We start from the raw sequence: 19654 nt of genomic DNA on the forward strand, positions 1-19654 counted from the left end.
ATTCGTTTTTCATCGGTAATATTTGTTGGGCTTTTTGTCGAATTTATGTCTCAGCATTGTTTCAGCGAGGATTCCGCCCTTGGAACTGAAGTTTTACCGAGAACTTAGTTCTACGAATTCCTGTATGGTATGGATTCTAGGTTTGTACCAACCAATATTGAAATGTATTCAATTTTTCTCAAATACCTAAGCTTCGCCTTGAGGCTATTCGATATTCTCGATATTCTCTGAGTGGCATGTTATACTATAAGCACATATTAACCCTGTTCAGACCGGGGGAAAGACTATGGCGCCCACCGTCTATGGCGCCATAGACTTTCCCCCGGTCTGAACAGGGTTAATGTCTGCATGCGCAACTGATAATCCACAGCTTACCGAGTCACGTGTTCTATCTGCATAACGTGACGTCACAGAAGCAGTGGATTTTTTATTTCAAGACTGGAACTGATAAGTCTATAATCTGGGTAAGTCCAATCTTTGTGTTGAAAATTACAATTCATCTTGTTCCAGATATATAATAAGCGTAGCTTTCGATCATATAGATAATCTCTCAAGGTCCACCGACCCTTTCCCGAATAATTCTCTTACAAAGTTTACGACAAAACCAGCCCTGCAGTTCAAAACAAGTCGCCCAAGTGCCCCGAACATACACCAGTTATTTCCTACTCCGAAAGCTATCAACCACTTAAAAATCATGAACCTTGCACATGAAGGTCCATCTATTATATAATATCTCGAGTTATGCTGCCCACATGGCAAACACACTGCAGTACTGTAGATTAACCATTTTCAAACTTGACCTTCCTTTCTACAACGGCTTCACACCTACTAGACATCACCAAGATCTATCCACAACTTCTCGAGTTATATAGCTGTTGACCTACGTCAGAGTTGCTTTGCACAGTAGAGGGTACAATAGAATGGGAATTGCCGCTTAGATTCTTTAAAAAAGCCTTCTTTTCTTGAAAAACTTTGCCCAATCTGAATTTTTTTAGTTAGAAGGGACAGGTAGGGTGCTAGTGCTTTCCTTCTGTGGTCAAATTTTTTTCAGCAGTTTAGTAGGTGTATGGACAGATTTGAGTTGTTGGGTGCTACTGGTTGAATCAGGAGAGAACTGGGGTCAAAGGTGAGATTTCTTTCACAGAACGAGCTGTCAAACAACCCCCTGTTTTCTTTGAATGATTACAAACTAGACCCAAGTAACTTTCTGGTGGAGAAGAAGTTCAAAGATTGAAATATGGGTTAGCACTTTTTTGAAGACTTCTTTCAGTGCATGCTTTCCTATGGACAGCCCTAACTCCGACCTCTGCCCTCAAACGTTTACATAGCCTAATGCGCCATTTAGTCCAAAGGTCAGCGACCGGTAGAGCGAACAGAATTACCGTTACATTTACATTATAACATTCTCTGTTTGAACGACCTACAAACCACCTACCATTGACCTACAAACGACCTGTTTTGTTCCGACCCGAACATCCTTATCTTTGGACATCTCTATATAGGGTAGGTTATATTTCATTCTTTCTTCTTAATAAAACCATCAGCAACTTGATGTACAAATCTAGGGGAGGGGCAGTTGTCGAAAGGGGGAGGGGCTGGTACGCTACATGTGTAGACATTTTTGGCCATGGAAATCTCTTGGTTTCTTGGGAGGGGGTACACAATGATATAGTCTCGTTCAATGATAAAGACTTGCCCCGGCATTGATCAGGGGTGCACCAGGATGTTATTCAACTTACAGATAACTCGAGTAGCGATAGCGACTCCATGTTTGCTGCAGTCATTTTTGTTCAGATCTCATTGGAATATCGAATGAGATCTGACCGCCCGAAGTCGTGCAAAATCTTCAAAGTTTTGCATGACAGACCTTGAAATTTGATATTCCAAATTGTATCTGAATACGAATGTCTGCAAAATGTACTACACGAAATAAGTACTGTGAAACTACAAACACTGTTGGCAAAAAAAAAATTCTGCAATTTTATTTGGCAACAGACGACATACAGCCTTGGCGTTAGATCCATCAATGTTTAATCATATCAAGATTTACGTAATAAAGGGTTACGTAATATACAGGCTTTCTAAGGATAGATCGGCTTTAAAAAGACGGAGACATGATCAACTGAGGTGAAATTTTTAAAACCTTTTACGTTGATTATCATTTTACATCATCAAACGTAGTCATGTGTACTGTAAAGAAACACATTGTACCCTATGCGATGATATTCGACTTTGTCTATTTTGATATACTACTTGTCATCACGTTTTATACAGCATTTGACACAACAGTAACATTAAACAGACTCATTAGAACTTAAACTGTATCTCTGTTACATAAGTTTCCTGACCCTTGCCTCTTCCCTCGTGACCTCAATGAAAAGCAGCCTGCAGGCCGATTTGAGCTTTTATGAATAAACAAAGGTTCTCAACACAAACAAACAAAAAGTAGTATTCACGGCGTATGAAAACAACTAAATTGAAGTTGTTTTGTCGTGGGAATATTTTAAGTCTCACAACTAATTGACTTGTCAGGCTTGGCCAACTAGGATCTTCTTGATATGCTACCAAACAAGTGCTTTTAAAAAAGCTGGCATTTTGCCAAGGTTTGCGTGTGTGAACGTTTTTTTCTAGTTATCAGAATTCATCTTAATAGAACAGAGTAACTAAACCTGATATGGGCACATGGAGAGATTCACAAATATGCAAATGACTTTATGTCCAGAAATATGAAAATGAATATGTTTAGTGAAAATTTTTGTCATACAGTATGCAGATATTTTCGAGAAAATCAGTTTGTTCTTGTGTAATTCTGTGATATAGATGTTGTATGGGCATTTTATGGAAAGTTAGAACGACATATAAGCAGAGTATCGCACGTCTCACGGTTCGTTCATTCAAATATCCCAACATCGAAAAAATGCAGAAGTAGAACAGGTGCAAAGGTGAGTTTCTATGATGTTCTATACAAAAGTATTGTTAATTAGTATTTCAATGGATGTAAAAATTAGTATTTTGATGGATGTAAAAAAAGAAAAAAAAGAAGGTTAAAAAGATATTGCCTCCCCGGAATCGAACCGGGTGCATTGGTTTACAATGCGCAAATTTCCCACTGCGCTAGAGCGACCACTGCAAGTGGCAAAATCAATAGGGGCTGCACGAGCAACCTCCATGGAGGAGCTCTACAGAGCTGACCTCCATGGAGGTTGCTCGTTCAGTCCTCCAGCTCCACCGTGCGAGCTCTATGCGCTATGAATACAAACACTTGGTTCTCGTCACCTTCATGGAATTTTTAGTACGACATGGAGGAGGTTCTCTCGTAGAGGACAAACAACCGGACTGAACTAGCAGCTGTACGCAAAACATGGTACACGGGCTATGAATGTTTTTTGATTCACGTCACCCAAAACCAATTGATCTTAGCGCTCTATACAGTAACAAAGGGCTGTTTGAGTAGCGCTCTACGGGTTATGACTGTAAACACTTGGTTCACGAAACCGAAACAAATCGGTCTTAGGGCTCCATTCAGAGATAAAGTAAACAACAAACACACGGAGCCGAAAGCTGTTTGAGCAGCTCCACGGGCTATATAAATGTAAACACTTGGTTCACGTCACCATCAACAAATCGGTGTTTAGGGCTCCATACAGAGATATTGTAAGCAACAAACACACGGAGCCGATAGCTATTTGAGCAGCTCCACGGGCTATATGAATGTAAACACTTGGTTCACGTCACCATCAACAAATCGGTGTTTAGGGCTCCATACAGGGATACTGTAAACAACAAACACACTGAGCCGATAACTGATCGAGCAACTCCACGGGCTATATGAATGTAAACACTTGGTTCACGTCACCATTAACAAATCGGTGTTTAGGGCTCCATACAGAGATACTGTAAACAACAAACACACGGAGCCGAAAGCTGTTTGAGCAGCTCCACGGGCTATATGAATGTAAACACTTGGTTCACGTCACCATCAACAAGTCGGTGTTTAGGGCTCTTTACAGGGATATTGTAAACAACAAACACACAGAGCCGATAGCTGTTTGAGCAGCTCCACGGGCTATGAATGTAAACATTTGGTTCACGTCACCCAAAACAAATCGGTCAGAGGTCTGTCCAAGCAGCGCTCCACGGGCTTTGAATGTAAACATTTGGTTCACGTCACCCAAAACAAATCGGTCAGAGGTCTGTCCAAGCAGCCCTCTACGGGCTTTGAATGTAATTGTAAACATTTGTTTCACGTCACCCAAAACAAATCGGTCAGAGGTCTGTCCAAGCAGCCCTCTACGGGCTTTGAATGTAAACATTTGGTTCACGTCACCCAAAACAAATCGGTCAGAGGTCTGTCCAAGCAGCGCTCCACGGGCTTTGAATGTAAACATTTGGTTCACGTCACCCAAAACAAATCGGTCAGAGGTCTGTCCAAGCAGCCCTCTACGGGCTTTGAATGTAATTGTAAACATTTGTTTCACGTCACCCAAAACAAATCGGTCAGAGGTCTGTCCAAGCAGCGCTCCACGGGCTTTGAATGTAAACATTTGTTTCACGTCACCCAAAACAAATCGGTCAGAGGTCTGTCCAAGCAGCCCTCTACGTGCTATGAATGTAAACATTTGGTTCACGTCACCCAAAACAAATCGGTCAGAGGTCTGTCCTAGCAGCGCTCCACGGGATTTACAGAGATACTGTTAACAACAAACACACGGAGCCGAAAGCTGTTTGAGCAGCTCCACGGGCTATATGAATGTAAACACTTGGTTCACGTCACCATCAACAAATCGGTGTTTAGGGCTCCATACAGAGATATTGTAAACAACAAACACACGGAGCCGAAAGCTGTTTGAGCAGCTCCACGGGCTATATGAATGTAAACACTTGGTTCACGTCACCCAAAACAAATCGGTGTTTAGGGCTCCATACAGAGATATTGTAAACAACAAACACACAGAGCCGATAGCTGTTTGAGCAGCTCCACGGGCTATATGAATGTAAACACTTGGTTCACGTCACCATCAACAAATCGGTGTTTAGGGCTCCATACAGAGATATTGTAAACAACAAACACACGGAGCCGAAAGCTGTTTGAGCAGCTCCACGGGCTATATAAATGTAAACACTTGGTTTACGTGACTATCAACAAATCGGTGTTTAGGGCTCCATACAGAGATACTGTAAACAACAAACACACGGAGCCGATAGCTGATCGAGCAGCTCCATGGGCTATATGAATGTAAACACTTGGTTCACGTCACCCAAAACAAATCCACCCATCCTTGTCGGATACGGGTTATGAGGTAAAACTTCCTGGGAACGAGGTTAGCAACAGGTCTAAATATTTCTTTTATGCAACCACATGTTGTTTTTGCAAAGTGGGCAACAGAACGCCCCCCCCCCCCTCCCCCGAAACACACGCGCGCGCGCGCAATGCACACAAACACTAGTAATAATTATTAATTTTTTGTATGGTTTGATCAAGGAGCTTAAAAAATCCTTGGTTTGATACAAAGGTTGAAAGAACAAAAAACAACCCGCTTATTGAATGAAGCAAGCAGTGCATTGTTTATGTCGGCTCTCGCAAGGAAAGCTGAAAGTTCGCACCTCCGTGCTAATCCGAAATCGTCTCAAAGCGCGCCCTTGCCACACCAGAACACTGACGCCAGAAGCAGCTGGCTTTCTGGCCTATGACGTAGTCCCCAAACAGAGGTCCGTGGGGAAAATCGTGACCATTTCCTTTGATTCATATTTTTTTTTGAAGGTCGAAAAAAATTATGAAAGGAAAAGGTCGCGATTTTCCCACCAACCTCTGCTTGACAGAACAACGAGCCTCTCGAAACCTCTGTATGAAGTAATTTGTTGCAAAAAACCTTTCCATACATGTACAAGTGTTGATTCTGAGGATCATGAACATCAAAGATAGGTTGGTCAGTAACTGGCAGTAACATAACATTTTTCTTTAGAACCATTTGAGCTGTAAATCTAAACTTGGCCTACCGTGTGCAATGTTTATATGGATAGAGATCAGTGGGTGCTGTAGGTATCTAATGTATTTTTCATCAGTTGTACATGTACAGTGCTTTATGCCTTTGTTAACAGTTACTCTAGAAAAATTGATAAAGCAAAGGTTATGTCGTAACATAAAAAAAATACAGATAATGATATATGTATAAACCCCCTGCGGGTACTAGTGTATCCTCAGTTGCAGCCTTCGAACAGGTCTGGTTATTATTGGGGTGGGGGGAAGGGGGTTACGATTTTCAACGTTGGCTAGGTTGTCTTGTGCCAGTTTGCTGTGGAAGACGAAACTCCCTTCCTCGGCAAACTCCCTTCCTAAGCGAACACCCTTCCTCGGCAAACCCCCTTCCTCGAACGTCCTTGCTCGAACTTATGTAATGTCTAAGAGAACTTATGTAGTGTTTAAAATCGCGAACCAAGATCCCCCCCCCCCCCCCCCATAAAATACAGTCCCGTTCGAAGACAGTGCACCGAAGGCGACTGCGGGTACATTCTATTAAAGTGGAGCGGGATACGTGCTTGAATGGGAGAAACCTCATATTAGCGTGCAAAGTTCTCCAATAGAATAATGATATAGATTATATAATGGTACTTGATAATTGGTATGTAGTAATGATGGTTTATAACAGTACCCACCAATGTTGCAAACCTCGTACTAAGAAAGTTTTCTCACCTCCTTGCTTGTACCCACCATTAGTGTTGGATATTAAAACCTAAGGCTTGTACTTTGACTTTATCACTTTAACGGACAATATGACCAAGCCAGCATGTACAGGTTTGTAGAGAACATCTTGACCTTCACATGTGCCGGTAGGACCAATGAAGAAAGTGACATTGGAGTAAAGGATTACACTTTTCTGCACCAGCCTCTGCTTGGAAAGTTATAGGCCTCTCTAGTCAGGAAGCTGTTTTCGGCGTGGTAAAGCCGATGTCCGTCGGATTAGCACGGGGTGCGAACTTCCAGCTTTCCTTGCGAGAGCGAAAAACATTTCACCGATTGCTTCATTCAATGAAAGGGTTGTTTTGATTTGCCATGAAAGAGAAAAATCATTGTTACAGTCGTGTTTGTGAGTGTGGTGGGAAGGGGGTGGTTTGAGAAATATGATTTCTTGAAGGTGAAGCATACATGATGTACCATGTCTGTCGTTATGCATACAGGGGTGTATTCAGGACATATTTGCGGAATTCATACGAGCTCTAAAGGTTCGTATGGATTCCGTAAAACTCATATGAATTAAGTCAGATTTGTGTGTTTCTTTGATCGCCAATCAGATCAGGCCTAAGGTTAATAGACTTAATAAGTACCAAACTCAGACGAAGGAGTGTAGTGATCACAATAGGTGTCCTTTGCCTGAATTGTGAAGAGCTTACAAACTTGTGTTCAATATTAAAACCTTTGAGATTAATATTGATTCAATACTAGTAGTCAAAGATAGTTTGCGAAAACAGTACTTTGACATTATAGTACTCTTCCCAAGGACCTTATATCATTTTTGCTCTACCAGACTACATGACCCACTCTCCAATCTAGCATGTACAGGTTAGTAGAGTCTGCAACATCGTGAACATCTCATATGCCGGTAGGACCAGCGGGGAAATTTTACTCGACCAACATCTGCTTGGAAAGTTATACGACGATAAGCCAGCTGCTTCCGGCGTCAGTGTCCTGGTGTGGTAAGGGCGATTTCGGATTAGCACGGAGGTGCGAACTTCGGGCTTTCCTGGCGAGAGCCAACAAACCGCTTCATTCAATTAATGGGTTGTTTTTACCAATGTCTGATAGAACGTCCTTGTTTTTACGGAATGCATAAGAGCTCTACTAGTCGCAAATTTAGTGTGCATTTCGCAAAGCTCATTTGAATTCAAATCCGTGTGTTTTTTGGTAATGAATCGTATAAAATAACTATAAATTCGTACATTTTACGAAAGCCGTTATATTCTTATAAAAGCAGGCACCCCTTCTTTAGAGATCTCCTCATAACAGGTCAAAATATATCTTTATGAAGCCATATGTGTTGTTTTTTTCGTATTGAACCAAAAATGTTAATCTCCAAGCAGATTTCTCCGGTGGCATTAAAAAAGTAACATAAGCTGGGGAAGGAATTAGCCAGCAAAGGAGGATAATTTGCCAAAGATGTCTACAAACTTGTTACAGGGCTGAGCCTGAAGTAAACCAAAACAGAATTAGCATAAAGGTGCGAAGTTTCTGCATTCTTTACAATGGCAAACAAGTATCAGTATTCTCTCAGCAGAGGTTGGGTCACCACGTGAAGGGAGCGAACCGATAAATTCCGACTACTAGTACTTTTCCCAACTCACTATTCTGTGACCAAAAATCCGCTTGAAGAAACAAATATTCACTTTCTTGGGTAATTCACGTGAACCAGATGTTTACATATATAGCCCGTAGAGCTGCTCAAACAGCCCTCCGTTTACCGTATAGAGCCCTAAGACCGATTTGTTTGGGTGACTTGAATCAAATTTTTACATTCAAAGCCCGTGGAGCGCTGCTTGGACAGACCTCTGACCGATTTGTTTTGGGTGACGTGAACCAAATGTTTACATTCAAAGCCCGTAGAGGGCTGCTTGGACAGACCTCTGACCGATTTGTTTTGGGTGACGTGAACCAAATGTTTACATTCAAAGCCCGTAGAGGGCTGCTTGGACAGACCTCTGACCGATTTGTTTTGGGTGACGTGAACCAAATGTTTACATTCATAGCCCGTGGAGCTGCTCAAACAGCTATCGGCTCTGTGTGTTTGTTGTTTACAATATCCCTGAAAAGAGCCCTAAACGCCGATTTGTTGATGGTGACGTGAACCAAGTGTTTACATTCATATAGCCCGTGGAGTTGCTCGATCAGTTATCGGCTCAGTGTGTTTGTTGTTTACAGTATCCCTGTATAGAGCTCGAGCCCTAAACACCGATTAGTTGATGGTGACGTGAACCAAGTGTTAACATTCATATAGCCCGTGGAGCTGCTCAAACAGCTTTCGGCTCCGTGTGTTTGTTGTTTACAGTATCCCTGTGTAGAGCCCTAAACACCGATTTGTTGATGGTGACGTGAACCAAGTGTTTACATTCATATAGCCCGTGGAGCTGCTCATACAGCTTTCGGCTCCGTGTGTTTGTTGTTTACAATATCTCTGTATGGAGCCCTAAACACCGATTTGTTGATGGTGACGTGAACCAAGTGTTTATATTCATATAGCCCGTGGAGTTGCTCGATCAATTATCGGCTCAGTGTGTTTGTTGTTTACAGTATCCCTGTATAGAGCCCTAAACACCGATTTGTTGATGGTGACGTGAACCAAGTGTTTACATTCATATAGCCCGTGGAGTTGCTCGATCAGTTATCGGCTCCGTGTGTTTGTTGTTTACAGTATCTCTGTATGGAACCCTAAACACCGATTTGTTGATGGTGACGTGAACCAAGTGTTTACATTCATATAGCCCGTGGAGCTGCTCAAACAGCTTTCGGCTCCGTGTGTTTGTTGTTTACAATATCTCTGTATGGAGCCCTAAACACCGATTTGTTGATGGTGACGTGAACCAAGTGTTTACATTCATATAGCCCGTGGAGTTGCTCGATCAGTTATCGGCTCCGTGTGTTTGTTGTTTACAGTATCTCTGTATGGAACCCTAAACACCGATTTGTTGATGGTGACGTGAACCAAGTGTTTATAATCATATAGCCCGTGGAGCTGCTCGATCAGCTATCGGCTCCGTGTGTTTGTTGTTTACAGTATCTCTGTATGGAACCCTAAACACCGATTTGTTGATGGTGACGTGAACCAAGTGTTTACATTCATATAGCCCGTGGAGTTGTTCGATCAGTTATCGGCTCAGTGTGTTTGTTGTTTACAGTATCCCTGTATAGAGCTCTAAACACCGATTTGTTGATGGTGACGTGAACCAAATTTTTACATTCATATAGCCCGTGGAGTTGCTCGATCAGTTATCGGCTCAGTGTGTTTGTTATTTACAGTATCCCTGTATAGAGCCCTAAACACCGATTTGTTGATGGTGACGTGAACCAAGTGTTTACATTTATATAGCCCGTGGAGCTGCTCAAACAGCTATCGGCTCCGTGTGTTTGTTGTTTACAGTATCTCTGAATGGAGCCCTAAGACCGATTTGTTTTGGGTTTTGTGAACCAAGTGTTTACAGTCATAACCCGTAGAGCGCTACTCAAACAGCCCTTTGTTACTGTATAGAGCGCTAAGATCAATTGGTTTTGGGTGACGTGAATCAAAAAACATTCATAGCCCGTGTACCATGTTTTGCGTACAGCTGCTAGTTCAGTCCGGTTGTTTGTCCTCTACGAGAGAACCTCCTCCATGTCGTACTAAAAATTCCATGAAGGTGACGAGAACCAAGTGTTTGTATTCATAGCGCATAGAGCTCGAACGGTGGAGCTGGAGGGCTGAACGAGCAACCTCCTTGGAGGTCAGCTCTGTAGAGCTCCTCCATGGAGGTTGCTCGTGCAGCCCCTTCTCGGCAAAATGCAAAAAAATTAGGCGACATCTCGTGGCTTGGTGTGAGGGTGTCGTGGAAATATTCAAATTAGATGCGTACTATATTGTCAATACTATATTGTTACTGTCACCAGAATGTTTGGTACACTATTAAACCGCGAGGTGAGGTGAGTGTTACACAGTAGGTGGTATGGAGAAATGAATGAATGCGAACTAAGAGATGTCTTTGTAAGTATTCGTGTGTCTTCGCCATAGCAAGCACCTCAAATATTTCATCATGGCTTGACAATATATAATACGTGCATGTACATAGTGAGAAGGGAGTGTCGTAGGCGGCGCATGCAGAAGACAGAAATGTCTGCGGTGGTTTGGAGCTCGAAGCAGCCACCGCGAAAATGGCGAAGATAAAACCACCGCGAAAGTTTCTGCATTAACAGTATATTTTGTTACAGACATGGGTTGGAAGATCACCACCTTCATCGTCTTGGTTGCCGTGGCAACCGGACTCTTCCTCAGTGGAGTCCTCAAGACGCCACCGGAACCGCTCAAGTTCCAAGACAACTACTGGGGGAGGGGGGCAAAACCTTCATCCGAACCAAAAGATCACGACAAGATTCACGAAATCTCTGTAAACGTGCCGAACGCCACTCTAATAGATCTCAAAAACCGTTTGCAAAACGTACGCTTGTTCGAAGCTCTTGAAAATGTGGAGTTTCAATATGGCTTCCGTCTCGACTACATGAAAGACCTTGTCACCTATTGGAGGGACAAGTATGATTGGCGAAAACAAGAGGCATACTTAAACACGTTTCCCCATTATAAAACAAACATTGAGGGAATTGATCTACACTTCATTCACGTTAAGCCCAAACTAAAGCAAGGGCAAACTGCTAAGCCCCTCATGATCGTTCACGGTTGGCCAGGCTCGGTGTTTGAGTTTTATAAGATCATCCTAATGTTGGTAGATCCCACTAGTCATGGGGGGAGTGAGGATGATGTGTTTGAGGTCATTGCCCCCTCCATCCCTGGTTATGGCTTCTCTGAGATGCCTCACAAGAAAGGTGGATGTTTCTTCCTCTATCAGAAAGAAAAGGAATAGATCAATACCATCATCGTCAACAATTTTCGTTTACGTAGTATATATATTTAACGTAATTCTTCTTGTACACATTGTCATCTTACAGCTATTAATATGTAATATTTTCCCGAAGGAGAAAACATGTTGTTTTTGCTGTGTGTTTTTTTTAACCAATCGACCTATCGACCTTAATGTAATAATAAAAAAAATTCTCACAAGACAAGAGGGAAAACATTCTGCATTATTGCATAAATGTTGCCTTTCTATAGTTGTTCATCCATCGCCATACAGGTTTTGACCAGATTGCTGTTGCCCAGATGTTCCTGAAGCTGATGGAGAGGCTGGGGTTTGAGAGGTTCTATGTACAGGGAGGAGACTGGGGTGCTCTTATTACACGTATTATGGCTCTATTAAAACCAAGGTAGGCTATTGGTGATTTTACCTTTATCCTATCAATTACGTTTATTCTGTGTTTCCAAAAGGAAAGCTAATAATAATAAGTATTATTCTGGTTTTCTCTTCTTTGAGATGTAACATACATTCGCATAATTCCACCAGGCAGGTGTCATTATACGTGGTTATTCAAAATGGTCAGAAAATATCTAGTTGTTCAAAAGCTCCTAAATTATGATTCGCTGTAATGCAAATGAGAAACACCAACATGGCGTTGGTAGATACAGTTATGACGTCAGGTGAAGATGCTCTCTGATTGGTCTCCTCCATTCTACCCTGAATGCAGTGTGATAACAGGACTGCACAACAACATGATTATCTCTGACGCCGGTAACCCTGTGTCGCTGGTCCGTACGATGGTAGGCAGTGTGTTCCCTTCGGTGGTGGGGGTCAAACCCGAGGAATATGACCGGGTATGTACTTTTGTAAATTAATTTTTCAATGATGAATAAAATTTATTGTAAATTATCACATAGCCAGGCGCCGCGGACCAATCAGAAGGCCCCGTTGCATGTTGGGTATGACGCCGTAACACATAGATTCCAGTCAGCCCGGTGTTTATCGCTCCTTCTGATTGGTCGGTGTCAATGTCGATTCATTCTGACCAATCAGAAGGAGCGATACAAATTAGGCATTGGCCAAACAAAATGAGCAAAACATATGCCAGAGCAGAGGAAATAAGTACAGACTGTCAGTGGGAATTGCTCCTTCTGTTAACATTGATAGTGACTTTTGTTTTTCTAGGTTTACCCCTACGGCAAGAAGATTATGCAATTGCTACAGGAAACAGGATACATGCACATCCAGGCAACTAAACCAGATACTATCGGTAAATGGATAAGATTAAACTTTGTTCTCTTGCCACTAGCAGTGAAACCCTGGTAAAACATATAGCAACACAGCATGTATTTGAATCTGTATTGAATTTTGAATCTGTACAACTGGAAAATATACCAATCTTTCGCGTAACACGCCAGCTTCTAGTTATCATGGAAGCTCATCTGTGTTGTAGTAATCATAGTGCAATGCCAAACGTTAATCCAACACGGATCAAATTTTCAATTACCACTATGGCATTCGTCAGGATCAATACATTCATCAGTGCTGATCCTGAAGTAGGCGACAGTGGTCGTTGAAAATTTGATCCGTGTATTCTTTTGTGTTGTAAGAAAATTTAGCATTGTACTAAACTTCTGTTTATATTATACCAGGGCTTTAGCCAGCGTCCGTTTTTCCGTCAATTGACGGAAATTTGCTGCGTGTGACGGAAAAAAAATTCAACCAATCCGTCAACCTTGACGGAAAAAAAATCGTTGATTGAAGCAAGGAGGCCAAGTTGAAGAGAGGGAAGCTACGGCTTGGGGACGCCCGGACAGCCCATTGTCGGAAAGCCACACACTGTTTGTTTTGCTATTGTCATGATTGTTGACGATTGTGTGTCGGCACCCTTTCGCATACGATAATCTCATTAAAAACCCGTTTTTCAAGGTCTCACTCCAAGAACAGTGCATTCTACGAACTTTGTTTGGAATCTTGACACTCATCAAAACCTGACGTACGCTAGCGTGCCGGGGCTGGCCGTACAAATTATTTTCGCTCGCCCAGCCGCGCCGCTTGCGACAACGCAAGGTGCCAGTCGCAGCTAAAAGAACCGGCACATCATGCTATCCACAAATAGTTTGATCAAAAACATAATCTTTAGGATCTAAAATGTTGCACGGTTCTCTTCAGCGGGAATTTTGTTTTTGTTTTGACGAGAAAACGCTAAATTATTTTGCAGCGACACAGATGAGATACCCACGCCACGTTGTTGTTGGCACACTTCCGGGTTAATTGAACGCCAAAATTATACTGAACGACCTGTCACACCTAACCTTCGCACATGTAGCTGTATAATGGTTGTTCAAAGCTATCTAAAGACGATACCCCTACAGAACTTGACGACAACGACTCCCACTCTACGATATAGTTCTTTGGTAATACATTTTTTCAGCGCACCAATCCAAGATTGATAACTCTGGTACTTGAATATTTTGAATCTTTCTTAAATTATGTTACTACTTGATAGTTGTTACACTCACTAGTGTATGGATCATTTTACTACGTCATACATGGTCCGGGCATTTTCAGAAGTTATTAAACATGTACATAGAAGTTACAAGCAAACAATCAATCGATTAATCAATTCAAAAACTCTTGTCTGTTAGTTAATAGTATTTTTCATCAAGCAATGACTACTTTTTAAAGGTACACACGTACCTCCATATTTTTATGGCTATCAGTCCATCTTGCTCACGGAGTGACCTAGTTCTCCCAACTTGCAACTCTCGCGAGAACTAGCCATCGAAAATTTGGAGGTATGTGTGTTTACCCTTGAAAAGTAGTCACTGCTTGAAGAAAAAATCTATTAACTGTGTACGTACTTGACTGATGAATCTCTTCAACGATATTCGTGTCTGTTAGGCTTTGCCCTAAATGACTCCCCTGTGGGTCTGGCCGCCTACATCTTGGAGAAATTCTCCACTTGGACAAACCCAGCAAACAAGGACTTGGCTGATGGAGGGCTGGAGAAATACTACACCAAGGTAGGACTTTTCTCTCCGGTTGCATAGTCCCTGGTAATGTCGTGTAGTTGTGGCAAAATCATGGTCGATACAAGGAAGAACAACGCAATGAACTGTCATCTGACAGTCGAGCTGATTAGTTAGTCAATAGGATGATTGACCAATCAGCTTCCTGTCCTCCTTCCCAGGGCCAATCTGTGTGTCCTCCTTCCCAGGATGCCCTGATGAATATCCTGTTCTCCTTCCCAGTGTAATCTCCATCTTGTGTTCTCCTCCCCAGGATGAGCTACTGACCAGTGTGATGATATACTGGACAACTGGCACCATCACTTCATCCATGAGGTTTTACAAGGAGGCGTTTGCTGGAAAAGCATTGGAAACCAGGGGGTAGGGTTTGTGTTATTGGTGGTTATAAGCTTTGAACCTAAGCAACCCATGGCATGGCTAAAGCGTTTGTTTTTTTTTTTTTTAAATAGATTCAGAGAGTGTAGTTTTAAACTTCATTTGCACTTTTTACAGTTATTATGAGCTTTATGCAATTCAAATCCACAGGTCGACCATTTCAAAAGTCTTTGACACACACTTCTCTTCGAAACCTCTGAGCAAATGAACACATCATAGCAAAACCTATTTTGTTTTCATCCACGTCCTGAGGCGCCACCATGTTGGGTCTTACGTCATACACGCGCCATCTTGCATCCTTATAGATTGCGCCATGGTAAGCGGGGTGACTTCTGATGGGAAGATGCTTCACTTCAATTGTATTTTTCTCCTTTCTAACTCTTTCTAAGTCTGACATCAAATTATTTTTGTTGCACTTTTTCTGTGACGTAATAGCAATGACGTGTTTACTTAGTGCTCGATCACAAAGGTTGTGCGATCGTCGTACGATTTTGATGTCATAAAACTTTCAAGGAGGCTGTGCCATACCAATCGCAACCACTGACAAGGATCTGAGACAACTTTTCGTGTAGAAAGACTTTTCAGGACTCATGCAAAGCCATAAGGGCGCGGTCACATATGTCGTGCGACCGTCGTACGATTTTGATGCAATTTAATTTTCAAGAAAGCTGTCAAGTAACCAACCACCTACAAGGATCTAAGAACAACCTTTTATGTAGCAAGCCAGCGTAATTTCGCAGCATAAAAGCATGAGTGTCCCCAAAAATCGTACGATGATCACACGACGTTTGTGACCGATCGTAACGATCGCAAGACTTACATGACCGCCGTTGATGAGATTCATTAGTCACGTATGTACGCAGTTAATAGACTTTTTCATCAATCAGTGACTACTTTTTAAAGGTAAACATACTAACCTCTAAATTTTCGATGGCTATCAGTCCATCTTGATCACGGAGTGACCTAATGCTCGCGAGAGTTGGAAGAGCTAGGAGAGTACATGACCACGTCTTTACTCTCTCAGCATGCAGGTAACCGTACCGACTGGAATGGCGGCGTTCCCTCACGAACTAGGCCACATCCCGGAGGCCTGGTGTGCCCCGTTCTACACTAATCTCGTCCACTACACTCTCATGTCGGACGGAGGGCACTTCGCTGCCTTCGAGAAGCCTGACTTACTGGCCGCGGACATCCGAACTTTCGTCAAGAAGGTCGAAAGTCTTCATACATCCAATTAATGTACGCCAAACGTCAAGCCGCTAAACCTTTCTAAGATCACGAAAGAAAATAGCTGTTTGAAGTGGCCACAAATTCCACCCAAATTTCTTCGCATTTACTGACAAAAAGAAAACAATTCTCCTTCTAACATCACAAAACCCCCACACAATAGAAAAGGTGGGATTTTTCGTCTTCCATTGTCGTCGAAAAAAAGGAGTCGAACCCAATAACCCAGGATTTACAGAATTCACTTTCACTAGTTTTAGACTAGAGTAGACACTTGTGGTATTGTTTTTACACTGTTCGAATCTCTTATGTTACCTGCAATTAGCCAACGGGCAAGAATTTGAAATTTGTAGGAAGTAAAACATGCATGCTACTTCACATTATACGATTAAGCACCCACATAGGTTTTCTCGTACTCTTGACCTACACACAGACCCTCACAACGGCACACCCGAAAACATAACCTTCCTGACAAGGTGAAAACCTCAGAGGTATTGGAGCTAGTATGAGCGACCTCATGCGACATTAAGGGAAATTGCATCACTGTGAAATATACAAAATGTTTTCAGTCAAGGTCATCACGGCAAAGATTGAAAATGTCCCGCGGGCACTTGTACGAGCGACCTCATGCGACATTAAGAGCTATTGCAGCACTGCGACTGCATGTGTCCGTTTGGTCGATTAAAATCAGCATTCAGGTCACGTAATGTGTAGTGGTTTATTGTTGTACCTTTATTTTCTCAAGATCAAAGCAAAGGAAAAAGTCATTCTGAGGTAATCATGAACTCTGAACAAAACCATTTTCCTCATAATTTTATATCATTTACGTATTGATGCCGATCATTTCAAATTTCGAAACAAAGTTAGATACAATGGTCCAATCGTCTCGAGAACACCAAGTGTACACTGTAGCGGTACCGTCCCCTAATATGCACTATAGAAACAAAACAAACAAACAAACACACAAACAAAGCATTTTATTCTCTTAAAGACCAATAACTATTCCCCCCGATTAATATCTACTTGCGGTTTTTATCTGATGCCTTTACCGAAGATCCCCTTCCATCATAACTTTCAACTTATAAACTCTTGAAGACAATAAAAGCAGTCAGAAGCGCCACCATGCGATATATACGTGCAATGCATGCAACGTGTCCCTGTCGTCTCTTACATCGCCGAGAGGCTTACCAAATCAAGCAAAGTTGAGAAATGTCAGCACATCAAGAAAGGAAAATAATTTCATTAATGAAGTCACGGCCTTAACTATCCCTTCATGCGACGAAATAATAAATATTGCAACATGCAGCGATGTGACAGATCTCTGCAAATGAACTTCATTTCCATCGGTCACGGTTAAACGGAACACAGGCGCCGGCTCGTGTGTCTATGTGGGACTTCTCTCAAGCTCTCCGCACGATTTGTATATCAATATTCTCAATGTCAAGGCCGAGTAGAGGTAGGCTAGATTTATCATCTGACTCTGCAGCTGGAAGAGATGATAGTTCCACTATGGTCGTAAATTCAAACCTTATCTCATTCTTCTTTCAAGCCATTCCTTTCTATGCTGCGCCGACGGTTGTTAAAGATTTGGGTCTCTTAAACGTCAAAAACTGTTCCCCCGATTTATATCTACATGCGGTATAAATCTGATGTCTTTACCGAAAGATTCCTTTCCATCATAACGTTCAACTCATAAACTATCCAAGACAGTCAGTGCAGTCAGAAACTTCCTATTGGCAGCAGCGCCGCCTTGTGATACATAGGTGAAATGCATGCAATGTGTCCCAGTCGTCTCTTCCATCGCCGAGAGGCTTACCAAATCAAGCAAAGTTGAGAAAAGTCAGCACATCACGAAAGGAAAATAATTTCATTAATGAAGTCACGGCCTTGACTATCCCTTCTTGTGGTAAAGAAATAAATATTGCAAAACATAGCGATGTGACAGATCTCTGCAAATGAACTTCATTTCCCTCGGTCACGGTTAAATGGAACACAGGCGCCGGCTCGTGTGTCTATGTGGGACTTCTCTCAAGCTCTGCACGCGATTTGTATATTAATATTCTCAATGTCAAGGCCGAGTAGAGCTGTAGGCTAGATTTATCATCTGACTCTGCAGCTGGAAGAGATGATAGTTCCACCATGGCCGTAACTTCAGCCCTTATCTCATTCTTCTTTCAAGCTATCAATTCCTTTCTCCGCCGACGGATGTTATACATTCGGGTAGAACAAAAGAAACAACGCAAGAATGATGATACATCTGAATGGTCTGACACTAGAGAATATCTGCAGTTGCATGGTTCAATTTATTACTTGTGCCGAGAGGGGTTATGTTTTCGGTAGCGCTCAACTCTGTGTGTGAGTGTGTGTGTGTGTGTGTGTGTGTGTGTGTGTGCGTGTGTGTGTGTGTGCGTGCGTGTGTGTTTGTGTGTGTGTGTGTGTGTGTGTGTGTGTGTGTGTGTGTGTCTTCGTCTGTGTGTGTCTGTGTGCGTTTGTCTGTAAACACAATACTCGAGAATTCCTTCATAGATTGCCTTAATATCTTTATGTGGTAAGATGTTGATAAGACCTAGAAATGATTAGATGTATGCCACCCCTGGCGGTTTTCCATGGTAGTGCAGCGGACGATTCCGTTTTTTTTGTTCTTTGGTCTCGTGTTCTGGACAAGCTATCGTTATGTGGTTTGATTGGAAGATAGAACTCGCAGCAAAGTATAAGTGTCATAAGTTTAGGCCATCTAACATCTTCAAACTGGAGGGGAATTTTAGTGCTACAGACATTGATGTCAAGTCAAGATATCCTATGAATGATTTTCATCTTGTAATATGTTTTTTATAATGGTTTTTATGTCAGCTAAATATCGGTAGAATAACGAAGAGAAAATATTCACTTCACATTATGAACTGTATATGTATCTGTGTTATAAGTGTTAAGTGTACGCCTTAATACATCAATATTTCCCAAGCTTGGTTCACCCGGAAAAGTCAATGACCGCTTAAGAGAAGATATAGCATCGTTATGTTGAAATATTAATAGTGTGAAGAATACTGCTTTATGAACTATATGCACAGTGTAATAAGTGTTAAGGAAAAGCCTCAATCCATAAATACTTCTTAAGCTTAGTTCACCCGGAAAGGTCAATGACCGCTCAAAAGAAAAGATAGCATCTATATGTCAAAAGATTGAAGGTGTGAAGAATATTTCATTATGAACTATATCCACAATGTGATAAGTATTAAACATATGACTCAATCTATAGAATAATACTTCTCAAGCTTGGTTCACCAAGAAAAGTCGATGACTGATTAGAATAAATTTAAAGATAGTATCGACATTTTAAAAGATTGAAAGTGCGAGGAATAACCTTTTGTATCTTTCAATTATCCAAAATATGCGACGTGAAACCGAGAGGTCAACACATCGTCCATAATACATGATAA

General features: G+C 41.9%; 1 protein-coding gene across 1 annotated transcript; it reads left to right on the plus strand.

Moving 5' to 3' along the window:
• The first annotated feature begins 1338 nt into the window (after window positions 1-1338).
• LOC118418327 (epoxide hydrolase 1-like) lies at window positions 1339-18595 on the plus strand. The gene is made up of 8 exons (XM_035824201.1): window positions 1339-1503; window positions 10949-11557; window positions 11866-11995; window positions 12314-12440; window positions 12772-12856; window positions 14491-14612; window positions 14872-14978; window positions 16018-18595. The coding sequence occupies exons 2-8, from the start codon at window positions 10951-10953 to the stop codon at window positions 16229-16231; spliced, it is 1392 nt and encodes a 463-aa protein (XP_035680094.1). The 5' UTR covers window positions 1339-1503; window positions 10949-10950; the 3' UTR covers window positions 16232-18595.
• Window positions 18596-19654: the final 1059 nt, after the last annotated feature.

Source organism: Branchiostoma floridae, chromosome 6 (genome assembly GCF_000003815.2).
Source record: "Branchiostoma floridae strain S238N-H82 chromosome 6, Bfl_VNyyK, whole genome shotgun sequence".
Lineage (NCBI taxonomy): Eukaryota > Metazoa > Chordata > Leptocardii > Amphioxiformes > Branchiostomatidae > Branchiostoma > Branchiostoma floridae.